The sequence below is a fragment of the Aspergillus sclerotioniger genome (assembly GCF_003184525.1).
Source record: "Aspergillus sclerotioniger CBS 115572 chromosome Unknown BO94scaffold_35, whole genome shotgun sequence".
Lineage (NCBI taxonomy): Eukaryota > Fungi > Ascomycota > Eurotiomycetes > Eurotiales > Aspergillaceae > Aspergillus > Aspergillus sclerotioniger.
This window is the reverse complement of record NW_020291025.1, coordinates 191,013-203,701: the sequence shown is the minus strand read 5'-3', so window position 1 is coordinate 203,701 and position 12,689 is coordinate 191,013. Positions and strand designations below refer to the sequence as shown.

Below are 12,689 nucleotides of genomic sequence, written 5' to 3'. Positions count from 1 at the left end.
TAGGATATCGAATGCTTCATTGTGGATTTCTCAGGACTTCAGATAACCGTGAACCCAGTATACACCGTCCGCTCAGGACCATATCAACCAGTAAGCCACTACCAAGCAATCACCGTCTCCCAATACTCTTCACCCAATCCTCATAATGGCCCCTAACCACTTCATCCTCCAGCCGATACGACATGCCCAACTCCCTCACACTCCTCGAATTATCAACCTTGAACCGAACCCCGATATTCCCGGCAATCCGCCTCATCGACACCCCAATAAACGGCCCAACCGCATATACTAGCAGCTTCGGTAGATAGCATTGAGGCAACACCTTTGGACTCTGATGAACCGGCCTCACCAGGTCCGTCATCTCCAGTAAACAAATACTCCGATCCCCCGCAACAATATACCCTCCCTTCGCTACAGGGTTCATCCCAGCTCTGACATGCGCCTCAACCACATCCCGCACGTCTATAATAGGGAAATACAGCTCCGGACATCCCATTTTGTTGTCACCACGGAACAAATTCTCAACCATGAACAAACTCCCGGAGGAAGACCCGGGGGACAACGAGGGACCAAGTACCAACCCGGGGTTAATCACCACGAGGTCCCAACGGTTCTGGACCTGTTGCATCTTCCACGCTTCGCGTTCGGCAATGACCTTGGAATAACGGTATAGGTTGTTTGTGGTGCTGCTGGTTTCGTTCCAGCAGGATTCGGACAGAGTGCTGTCCTTCCGGGAGGCGATTTCGATGCAATCGCCGTACATGGCTGCAACTGGAAGGGTTAGATAGGATTGGAATACTCGATGGATGAGGGGACGTACTGAAGGAGGTCAGGACTACTCGTTGAACGGTCTGGCATTTGTTGACTGATTCCAGGACGTTCCTAGTACCTTGCAGAGCTGGCTCGACGCAGTCTTTTACTCCGTCTTTGATCTGCTGTGAACGAGGAACGGAGAAGCGACGTGGTAGATGATCGTGCAGTCTTGCATAGCTTGAGTGAAGGAGTTGGGCTTCATGAGGTCTGCTTCGAAGAGGGAGAGGTGTCCAGGGTATTTGGATCGGAGGTCTAGAAGGGGCTTGCATTTGGGGATGTTCTTGAGACTTCGGATGGTGGTGTGCACTTTCTGGCCTTTTTCGAGGAGCAGGCTCACTAGATGCAGACCGATGAAGCCGGATCCGTCGCTGACAAGAGAAAGTGTCATGTTTATGACTTATAATGGGTCGTTTAATGATAGTAAGGATCCAATCTTGAATGCCTCGTTGGGAATGAGTAGGTCATCTTCCTCCTGGGTGACAGCTCTTTTTATACCCCAACCACACACCTCACTCCCAATTTACATTAGGACCTCTGGAGTAAGATCGTTACGTGCGTAACTTGGCGCATAGTCTCCTATCTTTGCGTGGCTGGCGAATCATGACCGGGGCTCGGTCCATGGCGTGGATCCACCACTTTAGCCACAAGAGCTTACGGCCGTAAGGGTTTGGGCTACAACTTGGGCTCCTGAGCATCAACTACTGGAAGTGCTAGATAATAATGGCGCGTGAGGAATGGGCAGTGTCAGTAGTAGAGTACCTTACTTCTTTCTGTTGTCCATTACGGGATGGACGGCCAGTCCTCTTCTACGGGCAGAGACTGGAGGCCATCCACTTTGCGCTTGGTTGGCGGTAGCGGCCATCAGGCAACACCAAGCTTGCCTTATCGCAATGTAGGTTTTATTCAATTGGGTATACTCTATTAAAGCTGGCTAAAACTTTCACTGTTGAGCCGTTCCATGAATAGGGTTAAATGGATGCATATGTTTGAAGAGGTATGGTTCATACAGCGCAATTTATCTTTTATTCTTTTGTCCAGCTATAAAATATCCGTGTTCTTGATGTTATCTAATATTCCCAGTAAATTATCACTATTCTCGCACCTCACAGCCACAACGAGAATGGAGTTGAGATGACACAGAATACATCACTTTTATCCCTATCCACAACATATGCCCCACATCCATACTATCCTTAATTTCATAGCATTCAGCCACTGCCCCCGCCGCGTAAAACAACTGGACAAAATCGCAACCAAATCATTGAAACCCTAATAAACTCACCATCAACATCCATGAAGTCGTTACCAAGACCTCATGCCCTCACAAAAACATTGTGATCGAGATGGTGATCCAGAGCAGGACGAGGACGCAATCGCATTTGGCAGCGTTAATGACTCTCATCGGTCAGATAGCATACATTATCAAGCCGTGCGGGTAGAGACAGTCTCACATGCGATCCGTTGCAATGACGCTAGCATAGGCGGATCCAAACAATCATGCTCCTGTTTCAAGTGCAAGGCACGTCACGGACACGGAGAAAACAAAACAGTCTGGCTTTGCAGTGTGAACAGTGATTGTAATCCACATACACATTGTAAAATTAATGAATGGGGATTGTATTACGGCATGACGGGCGCGTAGGGGTATATGTTGCATCCGGGCAGAATTTCCTGGGTGGTTCTTTTCTTTAGGTGAGCTAACGATATAAGCTCAACCCGGGTTGTTGTTCAATTTTTGTCTGGCGTAAGTCGGGATAGAGGGGGGCGTTTTATTGAGTGAGTAGGCTGTGGAAAACAACATCGCAGCAGGAGGAGCGAGAGTACCAGGGAGTTTCGCCAGTTTCCCGGACTTGTATAGTCAAATGCGTAGGCTAGGGTGGATCTGTTGATCCCTTATCACACTGTCATCTGCTTCAGAAGTGGTATGCAATTGTCCATTGTTATAGACACCCGAACTATCGCAGATATCCATACAGGAGGCGAGTCGACTTGAATGGAAAGGAAGGCGAAATTTATTCATCCAGGAATTATTTGGGTGACTGTAAGAGGATGGATCTTGATATTTTTGAACTTGTTAAGTTGAACCCTTGTAATAGATCATTAAGTATTGCTGAGCTTTGTTACTCCAGTCGCAAGCTGTACTAGCCTCGGGCGTATTCTCATAGTAACACGTCCAGCTAAACAACTGTCAAATATATTGGAGGATATCACCATCCAAATCCCAGCCCTTGTGGCACACTGATTAGACATATGCCCCCTAATCCAGGCAACCACATTCGTCGATGGAATCGTCATCTAGAGGGATATTCAGTATAATATTTGATCTGAGGATTGCGAAATAATAAGCTCAGCCAGACCCTTATAGTATGTGAAGAGAGACTGCCTGTCACCATTTGCCTCACTAAATCATCTTGAATGATGATGTTATGATTGTAAGAAACTCCCCAACCATATGCCTTCCCCCCGAACGCCGGAGGTTGCCAGCTGCTAATAGCCATTTCCAGTAAAGCATGATTATCGTATGCAACGCGAGAGAGCACGTCCATCTCAATGTGGTTCATGAATCGAGCAATACGCCTTGCTGTAAGACAATCAATGGTTGATGAAAACCTGATTAATTTCGGTTGCTAGCCTTTCTTTGTTGAGATACTCCGCCAGGGCATTTCTTTATTAGACTGTTCTAATTAATATCTCATGTCGGTTCTCCGATATCAATAGGAAGATTAGAACATAGTCCCATGTATTGTGAAGTGTTGGAATTTGTCACTCCCCATTAGAAACAACCAAGTGTTCTAGAGCCTTCTTCGGTTCTCAGATAGCTCTGAGGGTTTGGTTGGTAGAGGTCGGTCTGTATTTTCCGTGTAGGACATATTTCTTGAGAGCGACTATAGTGAATATGTCTACCTGGCAATAAATAATGCAGAAATTGTGTACGCGTGATAATTCAGTCCGTTGATTTGAGTAAAGTGTTGGGCCTATTGTAGGTAGCTTCGCACAAAAACTGGGACATGTAAGTTTAGGTTGGTATGATAGAGGCTGAAGAAGAGAAATGGGATGTCGTCCTTTCCAGGCTTATATATCCATGGAGAGAGCTACTAGTGAATATCAAGTTGTAAGGTAATGGGTAGGATGAATGATTATCTTGAGAATGGATCATGGATAGCTCCAAGTAAATTATAATTATCGGAGCAGAGACGTCAGTGACTCATTTTCATCAATAATGTACTTAGATGGTCTTTATTCTTCACCTGAAGAACGGCGAGAGATACAATGAATTAATTGGATATTAGGCGATGTGAAGCCTTCTACACGAGTGACTATCGACAGTCACTTGATTCAATACCAGTCCACAGGAAAGCTGGTAGTAGGAGCCAGAGGGTAATCCTGGGTCAGTGGCCTGAGGACTCAAGGCTGCGACACCTTGATGCCTGAGGCTGTAATTCGGCCAGTTTGCAACACAAATATCTATGTCTGGATCCTTTCCAAAATCCCAGAATGTATCTCTATCATGGCTTGTGAAGTACTCACCAAGCACCACCTTGAATGTCGATATTTCCATCGTTGTATTCAGGTGGAAACACTGTGTCCCAGAGGTTCTACAAAAGTAGACGTCAGCGGACAGATGGTAGACAGTAAGTGATATCTCGAGCGTAGGCGTAACTAACCAAATCTATTTCCAACATCTATGCATCAATATCAATGGGGATGTAGTTGAGGCCCGTATGATGTATCTTTGTAATAGGGTCCTGCGACCCTTTAGAGACCTTCCCTAAGTCATTACCGTCGGCTAGAAGCCTAGTTTCAACACCATGATACGAAGACGGTTCTTGACAATGCACCTCCGTCGAATACTGGGATCCAGCAGGCTGTATATTGGACCAGGGTCTCAGAGTATGACTTAACTGAGTGATGATGCCCCCGAAAGGGTGATTGTGTGTTTGTTCTGTGCTATTTAGACCAGGCATAGAATCTTGCACGGTCGGATATTCCGAGGATGCCTCCGGGTTGTCATGGCCACAATTCAGAGGCATCGTGGGATCCGCGTCCTCGACAACCTGAGGAGTGATGACAAACATTGAATCATCGAAGCTCGAAGGCAGCCTCAACCTTTTGGAAGCTTGGTATACGTGCATCCGTTCGGATATGGTGGTGATAAGGTAATGACCCTTCGTATAGCGATAGTCAATGATCTCTTGAAGTGTCAGCGTTTCCGATATTCGCACGCCAGCAACATTCCTCAGAGGCTCGGCAAAAACAAAATCGAGACAACGCCAGATGCGAGTCGCTTCTTTCCGGAGAGGAAATGCAAACACTGCGCACAAGAGCAGGAACGCAACGTGATATTGATGATAGGAGCTGCTGTACCAAGACTACTGATGAAGCTTCTCGTCCGATTCCAACTCGACTGCCGCTTCCAGTGCATCAGTACCTTTGCTGAGAACGATTTGGCGCAGTCAGTCCGGGATCCGATATGACACGCTGTCCATGTAGCGATGCAAGAGACAAATATAGAGTAGGCTCACCATGAGCTTCAAGACCAGGCATGCCATGCTCTGGATTGGCTGCTGAGGGGGAGAGCCGTCGATCAACGGGCCATGCTTCTTGTCCATCCCGATGCGAAACGCTTCCAGCTCCGCTATCACCTTTGTGAGACTTGTCCTTTTTTGATCAACGTGACTGTGCAGCCTCAAGCAGCGGCGATGCATTTCTTGACATTCAAAGCGGATCATTGACAGCACCATATCGTTCCACATAGTGGGTAAAGGTGTACTCAATGGAAGTTGGGTAGTGTACCCATCCGGTTGAATAAACGGTCGCGGGCCTTGTATCTCACTGGTTCGCAAATCCAAGAAGCAAATTTGGTACCAGATCAATCGCCGGATCTGGCATTCTACTGGAGGATAGACATACTCTATGGGGTCAGGATGGAGGCCCATACACTCTGCTAACCGTATTGCTATGCCTACAAGTACCGAATGGGCACGGGAGGCTTCGCCTAAGCACATCGGAAGCTGTTCGTATACCACGTGTATCAGTATGCAGAATTAGAACAGGGAAATGGGCATTTACGATATATGCCACAAAGGCCTGCAAGGTTTCCGTCTTCGCGGTGGTTAACAGTTGCGCTCTGTCGAGCGCAGTCTCGGTCCCCAACTGCAGGCGATTCTTCAGATCTTCTCGCGAGATATCACATCCGTCCAAATATTCGTCATCCAAACTAACGGGAACAGAGAAAAGGATCGCCAGTACGATTGCTCCTAGGGAGGCAATCATTTCGTGCCCATTGCTCACAAGTTCCCACATTGTCTCATACCACTGGGCAAACGTTGGGCGATGCAGAATCCGTGCCACGGGGTGTACAGCGACCCAATAACGCTCGAGGAGTTTGTCAGCGACAAACCGGGGAGACAGAAAGTCAATCAGCAATTTACTTGATTGTGCTGAGCCAAAGACGAGGCCGACCGATGGATTTGTAAAGAACCGCCCGGACTTCATGTATTTCACGGAACTGGAGGATCCTTGTGATGAGGTTGTCAGAGGGACGGAACAGACTTTTGAGCTGGCTATATTTCGACGAAGCAATGGTCGGGCTAACTGGAGTGGCAATTGTCAAACACGACGAATAATATTCTGTTCAGGGCGTCTCACCTCGTCTGCAATTCGTATTCTCTCGCCTAGCCGCATCCGACCCAGCCTAATACCAATGTCATCGACCTGATCATCTGTATCGGGGGCATAGGCGGCATCCTGGATAGCCAGTCGTGTCGGCTGGAGGTAACCGTCACCAGCGAGGTCGTCAGATTCTTCGCTTGAGGGCTCTTTATTCTGGCTTGAGTGTGTCTCTCACGATGCCACTCTCACAACCTTGCCGTCGCTTTGTCCGACCAGTCCCTCGTCCAACGCATCTTTGGCTTCCTTCATCTGGGCTAACCTCCGACGAAACTGCACGTCTCCGTTTGCTGAGGAGACATAGATGCATGGCTGACTAGCTGCTCGACAGCCGGCGCAAGGTTGCTGTGGGAAATCAGATGCTATCACAGAAGATCCCTAACAAAAGGGTAGGAACCTGTCGGTCGCATTTGATCTTCCGTCGACGACACTCAAGGCATGCGTGGATGGTTCGATTGCGACGACGCGCTCGCTTTCGAGGGTTGAGAGGTTCGACATTGTCTGTCTCTCTATGAAGGAGAGTCCGTCCCTGGGGTGAGATTCGTGCAGGCGGGGCCGGTGGGGTACCTGCACAAATTGGATCCATTGTACCACGTCCGCAGCCTAGAAGGGTATCATAGTCTCCGATGCTGATATGGTGGACTGTTGCTGTAAGGAGCAGAGGCCCAGTTTGATGTCAACGCGAATGATTGGGATGCGACCGGAGGTGAGAATGCCGGACCTCGCTGAGGGGCTCGAGTGATCCTAATTATAGTTGGCAGGTTTTATTGGAGCAGCACAGAGAGGTGGGTCGCGGATAGGTGGAGCTGGCATGGCCAATTATGGGTTAGACTCAAATAAGCCTTTTCCAGGGAGTACTCCGTAGCAACGCGGTGATCACAGCTATACAGACCGCTCCTAGGCTTTTTACTTAGTTATTCTAGATGGACAGGAAGAAATCCATCACATTGAATGGCAAAGGCGAGGGTATTGGATTTGGACTACCCAGCTTCTCCTGCAACACAGCCGCCTGTAGCTCAGCTGTAGAGGACTGCCTTATTCTTAGTATTATTGTTAGGACAGGGCCCATCGTTCCAATCCGTGCAGCTGCATTCCCTTTTTATATTATGAGGGGGAATCAGTATATCCATATAAAGCAAGCCAAGTTCGGCCAGGTGCAAAATTGCGCCTGTAGCTCAGTGGTAAAGTGACTGCTTCTTATCGACAAAGAGGCTCCCGTTCGAATCTAAGCCAGGACAGGACTTTTTCCTCATTTCTCCGTAGCAGAATACTCGGAATGTAGGATTTAGGATCTGCTAGGTCTAATACTTCGCTTCAAAGCCCCCGTAGCCCAGTGGTAGAGCGCTCCACTTATTCTTAGGACTATTGTTAGGAGAGGACCGCGGTTCGAATCCGCGCGGGGGCATTCTTTTTGCTACATACGAGCGAGTAGACTGCCATACCTTTCTGGCGAAGTGATCAAGTTGTATGGGATTGATCAAAACATCGGTAGAGAGGTAGAGATTCAGCTCAAACTACGATACCAAGCATAGTATCAACTCATGTGGGTCTTGCCTGCTGGTTGCCCGCGTGGGACCACTGGTCGAAGTGGGCCTTAAGTAGAAAGCCCCACCCACACGTGACCCCTTATTGGGAGAAGGCTAACCGGCCTGGAATCACAGGCAGCCAACCAGTAACACTCAAATGTGGCGGAACGGTCGAAGGCTATGATTATCATCTCATAGATTTACACCTACGTGCTGTCTGCAGCATGCATCAGCAGCTGCATCGAAGATTATATCAATGTATTGGTGGTAGGCACTATATATCTCCACCCATTCACTACATCAGGAAGCCCAGCATAATGAGGATAGTGTCTCATCACCACACAACTGTCCTGCCCAGGAGCTTTAGATACCATGTAGTTCCTCGGTGCATATGTTTCCAAGCGTTGGCATCATATCCAATCCCCTGCCGACTGAATGAACGCATTTCTGGTAATTGCTCGTTCCTCAATTGGGAAGGTGCAGACCAGGCCAGTGGCTAAGTCTACCACTTGGCTTCTTCCTGCAGCTGCATAATCAACACATGTTTTGCTTCAGGGATCTATGTTAGCAGGCCCTCTTTTGGTGGGAAAATCTTTCTTGAGTGAAGGTTAGGATTTATATCATTCCACAAACTACCCAAGGTCCTTGCTTTCAACAAGGAAAGTGAAGACCGATCTGGTACCCTCTTGCTGATCTTGACAACTGCGTGAAGTTAGTAGCCTCTAGGAAAAGACCAAAGTAGTCCAATCGGATATTGCCTGTCATGGACACCGACCCTCCGGAACCCGACCCACCTGAAATGCCGAGCCAACAACTCGGTAAACGTCAAGTCGATGTTTCAAAGGTCATCCTTTATTGGAAAATCCACGAGAACTCATGCCCGAAACGCAGAACCCCTTTCATGAATGACGACAGTGCCCTGTGTTTATTCAAAGACGCTTATAATCGCGGCATTGACACCTGGGATATAACCAACTGCTGCTCGAACGGAAAGTCTGAGACTCTGATGGGGAGGGCTCTTACCGAGCACCAAATTCCACGGACCAGGGCAGTGATCATGACAAAGCTTGGAATTCCATCTTCGATAGATGTGCGCTGTCCAGTGGGGACACTTCGCCAACTCGTTTTGGATGCGGTGGAGGCATCTCTTCGTCGACTGAAAACCCAGTATATCGATGTACTTAAGGTGCATTACATACAACGCGCAGACCCCAGGGTCCTAATGAGAGTACTCAATGAGCTTGTCCAGGTGGGCAAGGTGAACTATTTATGTGCCTCGAACATGTGTTGCTGGCAGCTCGCAAAATTACATTATGAAGCCAAGATGAAAGACTGGGCTACGTTTGCCCTCTCCCGTGGGCCTTATAACTTACTTTATCGCGAGGGCGAGCGGGAGATATATCCTTTCTGTAAGGCAGAAGGAATTGGTCTCGTGGCATGGGACCCTCTGGCAGAGGGACTTCTGATTGAGCAGCATTCGCGGATAAATGAAAGTCCCCGGTATCGTTGGGGTGTTGCACAAAATGAGAGGATCGTTGCGCGGCTAAGGGAGATTGCGCGAGTGAGACAGTGGAGTATGCATACCTGTGCAATTGCCTGGGTATTGAGGAAGAAGATATGTGTGAGTGTCGGCATGCATGATATCAACAACTCGGCATGGGAAGCCGTGAGAGTTTGTATGGACCTTCCTGGGGTAACGGTGCTCGAGGAGGAGTATCGGTATATCCCTGTGCATGCAGTGCAACCGATTGAGGATGAATAGGTTTAGCTCTGCTCCATGGGCAATACTCAGGTACCGGTGGAACTGGATATTCTTATGCAACATTCTTAATGCCAGCACCGTGAGAAGTTGTACTACAGCAACAAGCACAAATTCTGTATAATACCACCAGATGTGTTATAACATCCCAGTCCCTTGACTGCATGGACTTATTCACAGCGTATGTCCTGGCTCTACCTTCACTCAGTGATATGTTCTTATAGCTTATTTGCGGGTTGACAGTCCTTGACCTGCATGCTTACTCCCAATTGGATCTGAAATGTGCAGATTTGCAACGACAGTATTTCTGTTGATGGTATCCCTTCTAGCGACAGTCTCTTACTGTGATTATTCCTCCCTTTTCGGCTGAACAATGGACACTCTGTGGCATTGATCCACTTGCCAGGATCATTGCTTTCACAGGCCGTCTTCAGACACAAATAGACATAACCCGCTGGATGCACTCGGCGGGAACCCACCTATGCGCGACCCAATAATTCCCATGTGCATAGTTAACATCACGTGTTCTCTATTAAATCCCTCGGCCAAAGCCGTGATGCTATTGTAAAGAAAAAAAAAACACCATCTTGAGTAGCTTTCCCACATTGATAACGATCCCAGTCACCCCCAAAGGTCTCAATAAATCCGAGAGCCCTCATAGGACTGTCCAATAATGCGATGAGATCTGTTAAATTACTACCATTACAGTGGTTGTGTAGTATTCATTTGTCCACTAATTCGCTATCCACTAATTCGCTATCCACTAATTCACTATCAAGAGAGAACATGGCAAAGTGGTTGAGCGTTTGGCACAACGGAACCCCAAGCCACTGACATGCTGGGATTTAGAGGCTTTATTGAACACAGTATAATTTCCCATGTATCCCTTTCCCTAAAGCCATTCGATATATTCATCTCTCGGCCGAGGAGAAACATACCGAGCTTTCTCAATGTTAGACAAACAAGACGCGAGTCCGTAAGGTTTCTCCTAATTGACGTCTGTCATTTTTAAGGATGAGTGTGGTAGTTTGTTCACGGCTCAAGAGGGACAAGGGGTTTAGGGATCCGCGTGCCCGCAGTGCTGGTAGCCTTGCTGTGTGTGGGCCTGAGAAATATTATGGACGGGCGTAGGAGGTGTTACCATCCAGGAATTGGATGGGACGTCAGGTACGGTGAATAAATGGGCAGAGATGGAAACGTTACCTGAAGCACTATTTCTGTCGCATCGTTCACTCTTTGTATTTTAATAACGCTCAAAGTTTACCAGATCGGCAATCTTCTGATCCAGAATTGCAGGGATCAAGATGGTTACCCCGCATCATCGGTTATGTCGAGCCGGCGTCATCGGGAGAAAGCCGAGGGCTTCATTACAAAACTATCGGTCTGCTATGAACACATCCCACGCATTTGTGACATATCAGAACTGATTACTGACTAGCCAAGACGTTTGTCAAGTCAAAAGTCGCTGAACATTTAAAACATAACCATGACTTCCACGATCTCCGCCAAGAGAACCACGTTGCCCCCCGGCGTGTTCTGTCCGGTGATCTCCCTCTTTAGAGGAAGCCGTCATCAAGAGGTCGACTTTGATGCTTCTTATAAATTCTTCACTTATCTCATTCGCAGTGGGGTGGACGGCCTCGTCTTGGCTGGCACCACCGCCGAAGCCGTACTACTCTCTCCATCCGAGCGACAGGAGCTACTAGGGACAGCTCGACGTGCCGCATGCGACCTGGGCTTTGATGAATATCCACTGGTGGCAGGAATTAGTGGTCAATCCGTGAACGAGACCTTGCGTCTCGCCGAAGAAGCTCGGGAGGCTGGCGCTGATTTCGGACTGTTGCTGCCGCCCAGTTACTGGCCCAAAGCTGTAACCAAGGATGTTCTCATCGACTTTTATACTGAGATTGCGGACAGCTTTATCCTCCCGATCGTTATCTACAGTGTGAGTTCCTCTCACCCGACATGGTGAAAGAGCGAGGCTAACAGGACCCAGTTCCCGGCCATCTGCAACGGAATGGACATGAGTTCCGACGTCATGGCTACATTGGCACAGCATCCCAATATTGTCGGTGTCAAATTGACATGTGGAAACGCGGGTAAGGTCACCCGGCTGACGCACGAATATTCGCACGAGCAGTTTGGAGTGTACGCTGGATCGTCCGACTGGCTCATCCCGTGTCTTAGTGGTGGTGGATCAGGTTGTGTGACCGGCGTTGCCAATGTCTTCCCAAAGTCCACTGTGAAACTGTTTGCTTTGTGGAAAGCCGGGCAAGTGCAAGAGGCGATGAAGCTGCAGGGATTGATTTCGCTGGCTGAACGGGCCTGCAAGGAAGGAATAGCGCCAACTAAATTTGCGACTGCTTATTTCGCGGGGCCAGAAGCAGGTGTTACTGATCCGGAGGCATTCCGGCCCCGGAAACCGTACAAACCGTCGTCACAGGAAATCCAGGATTGGGTGGTGGAGGTGATGCAGCCTTTGGTAGAGACTGAGAGATCTTTGCCGGATGTGGTGGGTCAGAACTCGATGTAGAACGCATCTGAGATACATTCCCGGGAACTCGAAACGTTTAGATTCACAGAAAGGCATTTTCTGAATCATCCGAACTTTCTAATTTTGTCCTGGTCTCCAGATACCGGAAATATTCTCCCGATTAAAGTTTGCTCGGCTGGGTCCACATGTTTTCAATACTCGAAGATATGTCGATGTTGCTGCCTTTACCAACATTAATTGATTGCCAATGGTAAAGGTTTCACTAGTACCAAACAACGGTTCTTCAATCATAGTGTTATTGATTCAACTTTCAATGGCATGGAGGTATCTGAGAGTAACACAAACAATGCATCATTCCAACTATACCCAAAAAGACTAGTGTCGGAAAGACACCGCCTCCTCGCTTAGCGACAAAGATGGCGGTGTG

The 12,689-nt window shown here is 48.2% G+C and overlaps 4 protein-coding genes and 1 non-coding gene across 5 annotated transcripts; 3 read left to right on the top strand and 2 right to left on the bottom strand.

Moving 5' to 3' along the window:
* Positions 1-109: 109 nt before the first annotated feature.
* BO94DRAFT_550274 (NAD(P)-binding protein) lies at positions 110-1,201 on the bottom strand (the record flags this gene model as incomplete). Its single annotated transcript, XM_025613486.1, has 3 exons — positions 110-771; positions 821-882; positions 921-1,201. The coding sequence occupies 3 exons, from the start codon at positions 1,199-1,201 to the stop codon at positions 110-112; spliced, it is 1,005 nt and encodes a 334-aa protein (XP_025463028.1).
* Positions 1,202-4,337: 3,136 nt separating this feature from the next.
* BO94DRAFT_560245 (Zn(II)2Cys6 transcription factor) lies at positions 4,338-7,069 on the bottom strand (the record flags this gene model as incomplete). The annotated part of the gene is made up of 11 exons (XM_025614135.1): positions 4,338-4,409; positions 4,620-5,183; positions 5,292-5,583; positions 5,608-5,646; positions 5,680-5,753; positions 5,781-5,825; positions 5,884-6,377; positions 6,432-6,639; positions 6,676-6,828; positions 6,881-6,990; positions 7,051-7,069. The coding sequence occupies 11 exons, from the start codon at positions 7,067-7,069 to the stop codon at positions 4,338-4,340; spliced, it is 2,070 nt and encodes a 689-aa protein (XP_025463027.1).
* Positions 7,070-7,802: 733 nt separating this feature from the next.
* Positions 7,803-7,888, top strand: BO94DRAFT_t280. Its single transcript has one exon. It is a non-coding gene; the product is annotated as a tRNA-Ile (tRNA).
* Positions 7,889-8,808: 920 nt separating this feature from the next.
* On the top strand, positions 8,809-9,771 carry BO94DRAFT_525916 (Aldo/keto reductase; the record flags this gene model as incomplete). Its single annotated transcript, XM_025610333.1, has 1 exon — positions 8,809-9,771. The coding sequence occupies one exon, from the start codon at positions 8,809-8,811 to the stop codon at positions 9,769-9,771; it is 963 nt and encodes a 320-aa protein (XP_025463026.1).
* A 1,406-nt stretch (positions 9,772-11,177) lies between these two features.
* Positions 11,178-12,584, top strand: BO94DRAFT_501510 (dihydrodipicolinate synthase family protein). The gene is made up of 2 exons (XM_025609435.1): positions 11,178-11,713; positions 11,765-12,584. The coding sequence occupies exons 1-2, from the start codon at positions 11,255-11,257 to the stop codon at positions 12,299-12,301; spliced, it is 996 nt and encodes a 331-aa protein (XP_025463025.1). The 5' UTR covers positions 11,178-11,254; the 3' UTR covers positions 12,302-12,584.
* The last annotated feature ends 105 nt before the right edge of the window (positions 12,585-12,689 follow it).

Coding starts and splice junctions, on each gene's coding strand:
- BO94DRAFT_501510 (XM_025609435.1), top strand. CDS start 11,255: ATGACTTCCACGATCTCCGCCAAGAGAACCACGTTGCCCCCCGGCGTG. Junction 11,714..11,764: donor TCCCGATCGTTATCTACAGT/GTGAGTTCCTCT, acceptor AACAGGACCCAG/TTCCCGGCCATCTGCAACGG.